Source organism: Oenanthe melanoleuca, chromosome 7, assembly GCF_029582105.1.
Source record: "Oenanthe melanoleuca isolate GR-GAL-2019-014 chromosome 7, OMel1.0, whole genome shotgun sequence".
NCBI classification, from domain to species: domain Eukaryota; kingdom Metazoa; phylum Chordata; class Aves; order Passeriformes; family Muscicapidae; genus Oenanthe; species Oenanthe melanoleuca.
The window spans coordinates 19,367,578-19,381,094 of NC_079341.1; the positions used below are offsets into that span (position 1 = coordinate 19,367,578).

The 13,517-nt window shown below is 35.6% G+C and overlaps 1 protein-coding gene across 1 annotated transcript in view; it reads right to left on the reverse strand.

Moving 5' to 3' along the window:
- Window positions 1-13,517, reverse strand: part of SCN2A (sodium voltage-gated channel alpha subunit 2) — a 73,134-nt gene that overhangs the window by 20,361 nt on the left and 39,256 nt on the right. The window contains exons 12-17 of the mRNA XM_056496652.1: window positions 12,462-12,842; window positions 11,354-11,486; window positions 9,491-9,729; window positions 8,600-8,773; window positions 6,520-6,876; window positions 4,922-5,401 (exon numbers count right to left, since the gene is read on the reverse strand). Of these exons, the coding sequence (XP_056352627.1) occupies window positions 4,922-5,401; window positions 6,520-6,876; window positions 8,600-8,773; window positions 9,491-9,729; window positions 11,354-11,486; window positions 12,462-12,842 (1,764 nt within the window). The remainder of the gene's footprint in view (window positions 1-4,921; window positions 5,402-6,519; window positions 6,877-8,599; window positions 8,774-9,490; window positions 9,730-11,353; window positions 11,487-12,461; window positions 12,843-13,517) is intronic.

The window sequence follows — 13,517 nt, forward strand, 5'->3', positions numbered from 1 at the left end:
TATTATATCCAAATTATCGAGTCTTTTTCAGTAAGGCTATATCATCTATAAAATCTTCAAAGTGACAGATATCATTGTGATTCCTCTGGTGTAATTAAGTGGATCCTGGATGTCACTCTTTCTAATACTTATACAGTCAGGCAAAATAACTGTCTGAGTAAAAAAATCCAAAACACTGTAAATCAAAGCAAAACCATTTTGTGATGATTATTGGTTGCAGATACTGCAAAAACCGAGTATCCCTAAATTATAGTTCACTCTGGACTTCATTGATATTCATAATTCCTTTTATCTACTTATTAATGAGAATTTATCAAATAAAAATATTTGCAAAAAAAAGTTGTATGAAAGCAAAAACATTTGAAGTAGCAGTGGAAATATGCTCCAGTGGGAGAAAGCTCTCCCACCAGAACCTACTTAAAAAGGCTCTAATTCATACCAGCAATAGTGAAATGATATTTCTGAAACAGACTAAGGGACTGCTGTTTGCAAATATTAATTAAGCAAACATCAGTTAACTCCAACATGAACAACTTAATATTATTCACAGCGAATCACAATATGCCAACACCATGTAACTCATTCACAATACAAAGCCTAAATTCTTCAGGGTATCAAAGGATTTTAAATAATGAATAGTTTTAAATAGTTTTAAATCAAAATACATCTTATCAGAATAATTATTCTTTACAAAGTGTAAGAGGAAAATCTCTGGAGCAAGTATAATTTTTTTCACTGATTTACAAATCTGAAAGCAGCAGCTGTGGTGTTATAAATATTACGGCATTGTTTAATAGGTGAGATGTAAATCACACTGAAGCTGGGGAACTTCCGGGCATTTTGATCCACACTTAGTAGCTAATTTACTTGAATGCTGAACTTTGTTTATTACTGATAAGATGAGAATAACTAAGTTTCTCAAGGCAGATAATTTTAGATGTTTGGGGAAGCAATAATTTTTTGACCATAAATTAAAGCGCTATGGGAAGATTGAATTGGGCCACATCTAGCAATCAGCGTTTTTGCACCTCTACACCTAAGCGTGAGCGTAAGTAAGAGCAGAACTGATCTCTGAATGTTTAACCAGCCAAATAACAGTTTTGTATGAATTCTTTCAACCAAATTATGGTCACATGCTTTGACTGCAGAAATTGAATTAATTTCATGCTTAATGGTGCTCCAAGTACTACATAGTGATCTCCAAAATAACTAAATGCTTATACAAGTACTAAAGAAAAGCACTTCTAAAGAAATGTGAAAAATAAAAACATGACTATGATGAGTTTGCAGGTTACCTCTGTTATAAGTTAAAATACAATAGTATGAAAGTTCTCTAAAACAGCTAGCAGCTTTTCTTTAACACAATTTACAGATGGACTTATATATAAACATAAGCTTCTAATGAGAAACATGGCATATGTGTTACATATTCTGCCTTCCCTCTAAACAATAGAAAACCCTTCAAAAACAGAATCCTGAATTCTATATCATCAGGATTGGGAAAGGTACATAGCATGCACTGCAAAATACTATTAAAATATTATGGAGAGTATCAGAACCACAGAAATCTTGGGGCTGCCACTGTTGCCTGACCATGCTGTGATGCGAGTCCCGTGGCTCAGCAGAGAGCAGCTGTGCATGTTGGTACTTATTGCAATGAATGGGACAGGATCATAGCTGAAGAGCATGCAGGCCAGTCAATATCTGCTAAAAGGTGATTAAATAGGATAGAGAGAGATGTATAACTTGCTTAGGTAACCTGTGTAAAACTGGTGACACGATGCTCTGCCTCGCTAAAAGGCACCAGAGCTGCCCGCTTGACTGATCCAGCTTGGTTCTACTCCTGTGAGAAGTAAGAACGGTAGGAAATGAAGTTCAGGACACAGCACCTCTGGTTTTTTGCGCTGAATATTGCTTAAAGTAAAATATACATTATTAATGTGTCTGCAACAGCATTAGGAGATCCCATTTGTTTCAAAGCATTGAAAAATATTTTGTCACTGGTATATCTTGGTGTTATTATTGGCCTATAAGTTACATTTAACATAAATTAATTATTACCTGCTATTAGGATTATTTTAACTAATTATTATACAGTCGTACATGTACTGCAAAATTTTCCATATAAACCATCCTTGTAGTACTTAAGAACCTAAAATGGAAAAAATATATTTATAGTTTCTACACTAAATAGCAGTACTGCAGCTCAGATCCACAGACCCTTATTTATAGGACAATGGACTCAGCACAGTGGTCCCACAATTATTAATGGCATTCCATGATAAAGTTTTATTTAGTAGTTGTTCTCTAATTACCTTATTATACTGTAAGTGTTCACTCACTGACATTCTTATGGACACAGTGTTTTTATAATTAAATTTATTTGAGGTTTCAGTAACTTTCTAGAAAACTCCTCGTTAATTCACAACTATTAAGCATGTACAACATTATATGTATTGTTTCTACAAAGGCATAATCTAGTTAACATTTCTATGAAACTACTGGAAGATACATGTGCTATAATAAAGAATTCACCAAACATTAACATGCTTAATTAAAACTTACAAATAAATAATTATTTTGTTAGAGTTCAGCTTATTGCCCCATACAACATTGAATATATGTACTTGGTTGTAGACACAGAAGCAAGCAGAAGCACACAGACATACACTCATCTGCATCTGGCTATCTTGTGCAGTGTCCTCACAGCACCTGGATGCCTCAACTGCCTTCCATCTGCAAATCTGCTAATTGAGCACACAGTTTGACGGCAGCTCCTGACTTTGATTTTTTCATGTGTGGTGTAAGCAATGAAGTGACTGGCAGGTCAACTTGTCAACAGCAGTGCCACATAAATGAGAAAATACGAGAGGCCAGAAATGCAAGGCCCATTATGGCACAGCAGTTTAAGAGAAGCCTTGTAAAAAAGTCATTTGTAGTAAATTTTTTAATTTAACAAATGCCTTCTTTTCCAATGGATCATTTTCATTACAAGAGTGTTGGTCATTTGACTAATAAATCAACACTCAAAAAACCATGGTGGTTAAGAGTATCTAGTGAAGAGTAGGAACTACGAATAAGATTTTAATGCTTTTGTGTCACGCTTCTGTGACTCAAATCTACTTAAAATTTAGTCACTTTTATAAGAAATATGCTCGCAATTTTTGCTTACTGCTCTGTCTCTCTTGAAAATCTGAAACTGATAAACATTCCCTTCAATTCACCTTCAGCATCTACATTAGGAAGAAATGTTGGCCCTAAATATGCTCAGCAGAGTTTCAGTCTTGGCCAGTCAAAACTTCTTGGCACTAGCTCATTCTGACTTAATATCCATTTCACTTTCTTATCACCTGATCAGTTTGCAGTTCCTGAAGCACAACAGCATTAACTGCCTCCAAGAATGCAATGAAGACACTGTTTTCTTTTAAATATGGTAGGTAGAGTAGAAAGCCTTTATTTTATGGTGGAAGCTTAATGACTGGAGTTCATGCCTCAAACGTGGGATAATCCACTTTAAAACTTTTCCTATAGGAAGTCAGTGTTTTTGTAATCTTGTAGAATAACCCGTGGGAAGAAAAGAAAGATTTGGCTAATGAAAACAGTCAGGAGTCACATCATCCAGTTATACAGTGAAGTAAGAGATGCACCATTGTCATACTCAGCTCTGCTAACCACCAGCACAGAGGTTTGTATAAAGCTCATCCTGTACCTCTCCTACCGGCATAGTGCTCTTGAGCAGTGAAGAACAGAATAACTTAAGGTTAAACTACAACTGATTTGTTCTACACCCAAGTACTGGTTTTGAAGAGTAAGATAAATATCAATACAGTCAATCTGAAAAAAAGAGAAATATTTTTATAATAATAATAAAGACATTTGTGATAAGAAACAAGAAGATATGACTAAACGTGTAATGCAGTTGGTAAAAAAAAGGATCCCAGGTGGAAAATGCTACTCTTACCCATATTTATACCCTCAGATTCAAGTAAGAGAAAATCACTAATGAAAACCTTTATGTTAGTTTATGTCTACCCCACAGCATGCAATACTGCTCAAAAATAACCATGCTAATGCTGAATTAACTAGCATCAGTACTAAGCATTGCACAAGACTTACTCCACTTGAGCTGATGTGCCTCCACCACTTTCAGTTGTGCAGGACAAAGCAGTGGGTTAATAATACACACACAATAATAATGCCTTGGCATCCAATATAGCTCCCAGTGCTAGCTTGGATTTATCCACTTGGCACCACATTGTGACAGAAAGAGGTATATTTTTTTAGTCACAGTAGGTAACAGATTCAAGTATCTTAAAGCTTTGAAAATAACAATGAGTTGGGATAGTAAGCTTTGTAACTTTTTTACCATAAGGCCATTACTTCACTTCAGTGGTTCTGCCACCATCAGATGGGTTATTAGGGATTTATATGACATTGTTTAGTGTTGCTAGTCCAGTATTCAAATGTGCCTATCTATGATGTATATGGATGCATTTTCACTGTATACAAAGGGTTAAAAACATCAGACTGAGTTGCTAAAAAGAAAGATTAAAAGAGAAACTGCTCTAATGAAATAAGCATGGAGAAATTTGCACTAGCCATACACACTTTGTATGACTTCTGGTATCCAGGACTATTACACTGGTTCCTTTCCTAGTTAAGGATTTAACTAAATAAAATAGAAAAAAAGATTAATTTTCTAAACATTTTCTTACAGGTCTTGGTTATTACTGTAAATGCAATATTGTATAACCAGCTTTCAAAGCTCACATCAATCAGACCTTACATCAATTTACCTTAAATAACATTACGAGTTTGTACATGCTATTGTAAACAAATTAAAGAATTATTTTAATTCAACACTAGTAAGATCAGCAAAAAAAACCCCATCAGAGTATTTAAAAATTAGAAATAGGCTTACCTCTTTGCTTTCTTCCAGGTCTGATTCGCTGCTGAACTCCTCTGTGTTTAAATTTTCAAAATCTGATTCTCCAACAGCAATGGGCACTGTCACGGTGAGACTTGGGTTGTTTATGAATGACATGTAATCACTTTCATCAACAACATATTTTTCCACACTGCTGCCTATGCCACTGGTAGTTCCATTCCCATCTTTGAGATATGCAAGGTTTTTACCTATGTCTACTATTGTATGGTTGGAAATACAGCTGTCTTTTTTATTGTTTAGGTCTTCAAGAGGTTTGATTTCATCTAAAACTTTTTGTTTTCTAACAAAGGCTTTTTGGATGAATTCACGCACTTTTCTCTTCACATAATCTATGCCTTTCTGAATCCTTGCCACAGCAATCTGGAGATTGTTCATTTCATTATCATCATCTGTAGCAGCAAGGTTGTCTGAACTAAATGAGCTCAGCAGCAAGGCCAGAAATAGGTTGAGTACCTAAAAGAAAATAAGGAAAAAATTAGTCTTATTTTTAAGTCATAAAAGCAGTATCATTATGAGCTTTCAATATTGAGAAAATTTTTATTTCACATGTAACACTTCATTTCTATGCACTTTCCTGATATTCTTTCAGTTCATAATCCCTGTCCCCAACATTTTATTATCTTGCCAAAAGCATTTTTAGCTGGTTTAATTTTACTAATACAGGTGAAAATCTGAACTGCTCCTTGATTGTCTCCTCCACAATCTGCAGTAGTGCGGATCTGCTCCTCAAAATGCAGAATGACATAACAAGGCAGAGTACAACATAATGTAGTGATTTATGCAAGCTACATCCACTGTAGTGTTAATAAACCAGGGGAATGTAGGCAAATGCCTGTCTTCTACAGTTCAACAGACCATAGTTCTAGTATCTCTAATTCGGAATATAAATGAAAAGTATATATACAGAGGGTGTGAAAATTGGCAAGGTGTAAGCACTGATAAAAGGGGCATAGAGGCTGCAGCAGGAAAGCAATGCTGGCACAAAAATTTCTTGTGTCTTTTAGGGATATACTAAAAGGAATTCTGAGTGTAAGAAATGAAAGTATGATTATTCCACATTATTCAGTACTTTTGTCTTTATTTAAAATGTTGCTTAGGAGGAATTCAGAGGCCAGTATCAAAAGGGATAAGCCACTTACAAATCATCATTTATGAGAAAAAATTGAGAGTTAGGTTTGTTTTTTTCACAGAGAAATGACTGAAAGTGGAAACAGTAAGCTTTTAAGTATTATAAATGTTGTCATAAAGACCAACAGTTTTCCATCGAGACAATTTAGTTTACTTGGCTGTAAAAGGTGATTTAAATTAGATTTTTTTAAAAACACACTCTAAACACTCTTAACTGTAAGCATAATACAGCACTGATCTTACTAAAGAGGTTATAAACTTACTAAGATTTAAAAGAAAAAGTAGACATTTTTCACAGATAATCAAGATATATTTGAACCTGGTGTACAGAAAGGGCAAGTGAACTACATGATTTCCTGAAGTCCTTCTCTAGTCTCCATATCAAATTTTTAAATCATGAAAAACAGGAGATATGTTTATAAAAATCCCTATAGATTACATACCACTAGGTTTCCAATCACCATGACCATCATGAAGACTGTAAGGCACATGGTTTGGCCTGCAACCTCCATGCAGTCCCACATTGTTTCTATCCATTCTCCACACAGCACTCGGAATACAATCAGGAAAGAGTGGAAAAAGTCGTGCATGTGCCAGCGAGGAAGTTCACAGTCACTGGAGATCTTGCAGACACATTCCTTGTAGCTTTTCCCAAACAGCTGCATCCCAACCACAGCGAAAATGAACACAATGATGGCCAGCACCAGGGTCAGGTTCCCCAGAGCCCCCACTGAGTTGCCAATAATCTTAATCAGCATATTTAGGGTTGGCCAAGATTTTGCCAATTTGAAAACTCGAAGCTGCAAAACAGAAGAATTATATATGGTTCTTTGTTATATAATTGTAATGAAATTACTGCTACACAGTTCATATTTCAGTTACCCTGTGTCTTCATCATGTCTGTTGTAATCTTTAGAAGTTTTAGTTACAAAATTTCTGTTTCCAGTTCTTTGCACAATACTACACATCAGCAGTGTTAACTCCTGATTCAAGTGATAAGAAATCAAAAATAATATCTCTATGCTCATTTCAATTACATTGAAACTATCGCAAAGACTCCAATTCAGACTTTGACTCTTTTGGCGACTTTAGGTATTTATAAAGAAGTTGTACTTGTTAGAGAAGTTGGGCAAAACAGTCTTTCTCCTGTAAACCCTGAGAAAATATTAATTAATTTAAAAATAAATGAACACATATGAAATGTGGTCAGTTAACAGGACCATAAGGACCATAGTCACTTCCAGGTTTTTTCATCTTAACAGGCAGTGAGATGGAGAAAACGGTTTTCCTAAAAAGAGAAACAAGCTAGAGTTGTTAATGACAGACACACAAGTGACTTGCAAGTATCTTTAACAGTATATTTTCTGCCATTTAAAATAAATGTAATGTGTCTTACAAAGCTTGTCACACAACATTGAGAAAAAAAAGGAAGTACTGTATTAAGTACATCTTGAAACAGACAAAAATCAAATTATTGGAAAGATACAGCAATTTTTCAGACAATTGAAAGAGGGGAATACTGTTGGAAAAGAACTAAAATGAATATAAAACTAAATATTGTTTCATGTGATGATTTTATGTTTTATAAAGAAAACACATAAATATCAAGTTAAAACCAGAATCTACTATTGAGAGATAAGTCAATCCAGCCAGATTTTAGACTTTAGGCAAAGTACAATATAATGATATGCAGAGAACCAGAAAACACATAATTATAACTCCTCCTTTTTTAAAGGGAATATATTTAACTTTCATTTCAAGTTAAATATCTCTTTTTTCTTAAGGCAGGAGTTGAGCTTGATGACCAGGAACTCTAGCTTCATGTCTCTGACTGCGTAGGCCTTTTCAAAAGAGGATTTGGACACTGAATTGCATGCTAGCCTAGTCTGCAGCAAGACCAAGTTCCTGTTCATAAAAGAGGTATCTAATAACAGGCAGAGACACTGTAGTGACTTCTGAACAGAAAAGCTGTTAGACAGCAGACAGACCCTTGCAGAGGGTGGTACAGAGAAGGCTGGTAGGGATGAAAAGCCCCTGGACAAATCTTAACACTAATCTTTTAAAACTAACCGATAAAGGCAATTTGTAATGGAAGTATATAAGCTAAAATTGTCAATAAACTTTTATCAATTAAGCCATTATTTACCAAGTAATTTACTAATCTTCAGTCACAGGTAGTAAGGGCCCTGTAGCTCTTGCTTTTTTTATTCCCTTATCTAGAAAGAAGACTCTACTAAATACTTCTATTATAAAAGTTAATCCTTTAAGCATACTTTTAGCAAGAATAGAATTGATGTTGACAATATCATGAAGGAGAAATAGACATTACTAAGAAAATACACAAAACAAACTTGACATAATATATACATGCCATCTAGTGATCATGCAATTTAGCATTTTGTAAGTTCTGAAAAGATCTTCTCTCTCAGCCAAATATTTAATTTGCAAATGAAAAATGCACAAAATATATATTTACAAATACAAAAATGTAATATAGAAACATATTTTAAATAGTATATTTACCAATCGGAACGATCGAAGGACAGATAATCCTTCTACATTCGCAAGGCCAAGTTCCATTAAACTAAGACTCACAATAAAACCATCAAAAATATTCCAGCCCTCTTGAAAATAATAATAAGGATCCATGGCAATTATCTTGAGAAACATTTCTGCTGTGAAAATTCCAGTAAACACCTGCAAGGGAAATACAGTTCCTTATTCCAGTTTAGGAAGAAAATATTTAAAAAGCAAAACTAATTGTATTTTCAGCAAGAAATTAATGATAAATTCTGAATATCTTCTCTATATTTCCATACACTGGGATTAGGAATAAAGTTAATATTTGAAGCTTACATATGCATCAGTATGTTTGTGCTCCAAAGAAAAAGAGGTAAATGAGAAAACACAGTTCTTATCTAGGCTGCTAATATATATGCATGCCAATACACAGAATGTAATCTGATTTTAATGCTCATTTTTATATACTTAGAGCTCATCTTTGCACTCAGACCACCTTTTTACTTCTAGGGATCCATGCTTACTGGGTCTTTCCCTCTAAAATTCCTTGAATACCCAGCTCCTTAGGAGCTGCTAGTGAGGAGCAGAACCAGTGGGGGAATGGAAATGAAAGTTCTTATGATTTGTAAGTATCCATCAAGAAAAAAAATTCTTTTAATGAGCTTTAAGGACAGAAGATGAAGAATTTAAAAATCCAAATGCATATTGACTCAGTAGATCTTTACTCTGTAAAATAAAAGTGGTGAGGTTTACAAATGTCAACAACTTAAATTTAAGTTCAACAATCCCAAACCTCTAAATAGTCAACTTTTTCTATTACGTGAATGTGCATAAGTCACAAAAGAATTGAAGAGAAATGCATTTTACATATATGGCACATCATGAAAGACTTACAAGGTTTCCTACTGAAAGCACACCACTAAACTGCTCTGTCATTGGGTAGTGCTCCATGGCCATGAACAGGGTGTTTAGGACGATGCAGATGGTAATGGCCAGATCAACAAATGGGTCCATCACAATCAAATTTACAATATGTTTGACTTTCAGCCAGGGAGTACAGCAGTCCCAAATCAAGCAAGTGTTAGCAAATTTATACCAGCATGGTGGACATTTCTGCCTGGATTCTTCCAGTTCTAGAGAGAAAAATGAAAATAACATTTTAAACATATTTCTCTATTCCAGAATTGCCTGGATATTACCTTGAAGCCTAGATGCTGTTTTCCAAGGTACTGTTGATAAACTATGTTGATATTTTGGAACTAAGACTGCTTACTATTTAGTAAGAAATTACTATTTAAAAGAATCTATGTGAAAAAAATGCAACAAAACAAAACACACACCAAAAAAAAACCACCCCAAAAAACCCCCAAAACAACTATACTAAAGATTGGGCAGATAAAAGAACCATTCACAAGCTATTGCTATATAGAATGCAAAAAAGAAATTTTTCCTAGAAACTTGTCATAAGGCTGGGTGATGAGGGGATTGAAAGCAGCCCAGCAGACAAAGACTTGGGATTATTGGTAGCTGAAAAATTGAGTGTGAGCCAACAGTGTCAGTCAGAGCCCAGAAAGCCAATACCCTCCTGGGCAGCATCAAAAGCAGCATGGCCAGCAGGCTGAGGGAAGGAGTTGTCCTCTTCTCCAGCTGGAGTGTTGTGTTCAGCTCTAGGGTTTCCAGCACAATAGCAGGTTTAGAGGAAGCCACAAAGACATTCAGGGGCCAGAACACATGGCCTATTAAAAGAGGCTGAGAGACCTGGGGTTGCTTATATCTAGAGAAGAGAAGGCTCCAAGGAGACCCTATTGCAGCCTTCCAGTACCTGTAAGGGGCCTCCAGGAAAGATGGAGAGGGAGCCTCTAGGAGTAGAATGATAGGATGAGGGTTTACAGTTTTGAACAGAAAAAGGGTAGGTTTAGATTAGGTAGTAAGCAAAAATTCTTTACTGTGAGAGTGGTGAAGCCCTGACACAGGCTGCCCAGAGAAGCTGTAGATGCCCTACTATCCCTGGACTTGTTCAAGGCCAGGTTGGATGGGGCTTTGAGCAGTAAAAGGTGTTCCTGTCCATGGCAGGAGGGTTGGAACAGGATGATATTTAAGGTCCCTTCCAATAAAATATTTTAAAAACTCCTCATGAAAGATAAGCGTTTAGAGCAAGCCTGAAGTCAGACAAGTATTTAGACAGCATTATGGTCCACATTTTCACAACTGCTAATTATTACCTTCCAGTTTTCTATTTTGGGCATAGTCATTTAAGCCTCAACATAATGTTTCACCCTTTCTTACAAATAGTTGCTTAATTCTGTGATTCAAAATAATTGTATTTAGCCTTACAGAAAGAAGAACATGATCCCTCCTTTGTGAAACAGCAGTCTATTGAATTGGTAGAAGGGGATTGTTCTACTCAACAAGCATAGCCATTACAGTAACCTAAAAAGAGCTTGCCCCAAAACATAACTTCACTAGAGAAGACTACATGGAGTAATTGGTTTTGCTTGCATTTAAATTGGAAACTTGCTACTTCTACCTCAAACCTATCAGTATGTTGCAAGCTTGACTCCTCTCCCAAATTTATCAGTCCCAAAATAAAAAAAAAACAAACCACAAAAAATCCTGCCCCTAACTCAATACAGAAATCTCTTCTTGTCTGTACCCTCCAGGCTGAAATAGCTGCCTTAAAAGATCTTACTGCTTAATGCACTCCACATTTAATAGAACTTTTAAGGCACTGTCATACAAAAAAAATCTGTTACCTACCTTCCATTGTGTTTGTAAGCATGCTGGCTATACTCATTGCTCTTTGCCTTGCACTAGGGTCTGTTAGGTAGTCCATAGGAACATGGTAAGAACTAGAATGTCTCTTTCTTAAGTCAGTTTCTGTAGTAGTGCCCTGAAAATAAAACACTCATGAAATAGCTAATTGATTGCACATTTAATAACACTGCAAGTTACCGTAGAGCTATATTGGTTTAAAGCACTGCTGTCCCACACCATGCTCCTGTTACATTGAGGCTTCACAACAGGCTAAGGTATGCCTGACTCTGTATAGAACAAACAGTCAAACACAGCAGTACATTGCTCTTGTGCCTGAAGAACATGTTTTAAAGTATTTTGCTGAAATAGGGCTGAGATATTAAAGGAGGTTTCAGACTAAAAAATGTTCCACAGTGCTTGTCAAGGAGCTTTGCTGCAATATCTTTCTATTTAGGCAGTAAAGTTCTTTTCTAAACATGAAAATGCACAGCCCACACAGCTAGCAGTAAAGGAACTAGGCGTAAGTGCATTTTCTTAAAATAACTCTTAATTTAGAATAAATTATGGATTTCCTAGCACATTGTTCAAATAAATGAAAAAATATTTTGTAATGTTGACATTAAAAAAAACCAAACCCATACAAAAATCAGCTATATTGCAGGAACACAATCACAACCCTTGTAAGTTGTACTACCAGGGTAACATGAAAAGTTTCATGTATGGACAGCAGAAAATTGATATACTCCATTAAGTAAATGTAATTTTTTTTTTTTTCATTTTGATATCCCTTCTGATATACAAGTACAGAACCATCCAGTTAAGTCTAAACATAAAGAATCAATGGGTGTAAAACTACACAAATTAAATTCATTCAAAGGTTTACTATGCTATTCTGTTAATTCCCAGTAAATTCAGATACTTTTTCACATATTTAATTAATGAGATCTGGACAATTTCAGCTTATCCTTTAGCTTATAGCTGGAATACATGAAAGGAGCATTCACAGCCTAGCCAGAAAGGTCATCATTGCCAAGTGACTACACTTGGTGGAAACAGTGACTGATCACACAGGGAGAGAACATCATGCCTGAGCTATTGCAGACTTTCTTACATTGCTAGCAGTGGCTGCTTTATCAATCATCACCTCTGGCAGAAGCTGTCCTGTAGGTGATGTCAAAGCTGGAGGCCCACCAACTAAAGAAACCACTCCATTGCAATCCACAGTGCTGTGCATCTTCCCATTTGCTGGAAGGGCAGGTACTGTTCTGGAAGACCGACTGGCCTGGCTAATGTTACTGTTGCGCCGTTCACCATGTCTATGAGGAACAAAGAGAGAATCTCTTCTGCTCTCATTGTCTTCAAAAGTGCTGTGCTCATCATCAGCAAAGTCATTTTCAGATCCCACATCCTTTGCTCGACCTCTGAAGCTGAACAGACTTGTTCTGCTGTTGCGCCTTGGGGAAAACAGGGAGCCACGAATGCTCAGCAAAGACTGCAGGTAAATAAAAACAATTGTTATCAGATGAAAATCCTTTAAAATACAACATTTTCATACAGAAGAAAAATCCACAATGTCTTAAAGGGTAAGGCCATCTACAAAGAAATGAACTGGTACAGTCCCCCCTCTAACACACTCCCTTTTGGGTAGTAAACAAAGAGCACATAAGTGACAGACAAAGACTAGTTATTTTACTGCTTTGGATATATGAAATCAATTAGTTTAATTAGAGTAAAAGAAACTGCTTGACAGAATTGTTTCCTCTGCTATTCTGCCTATGTTACTACCAACTGTTCATAAGCTGAATAAGTATATCTAGACACACTTTACCCCAGGCTGGGATTAGTTTGACAGGCTGTGAAAAAAATTTTAGGCAAATTTTCTGTGACTCAGTCTGCACACAGAAGTAGCTCCCAAATACTCCCTAGTTTAAAAACATATGTATCTTTTCAGTTATTAGTCAAGTAGGCCATAATAGGTTTCTTATTTCTTTTTTAAAGACTTAGCTATCCTGAATATGCAACAATTTGCCTGTAATTTTGTATGAATAGGTTTACTAATCTTCATCAGTTTACTGATAGGAGTAAATGTTCTGCTATTGGAAGATCTTCAGTACTAGAGTCAAAATAATGCTCTAATCTTACAATTAATTATACACATTCTTAATTT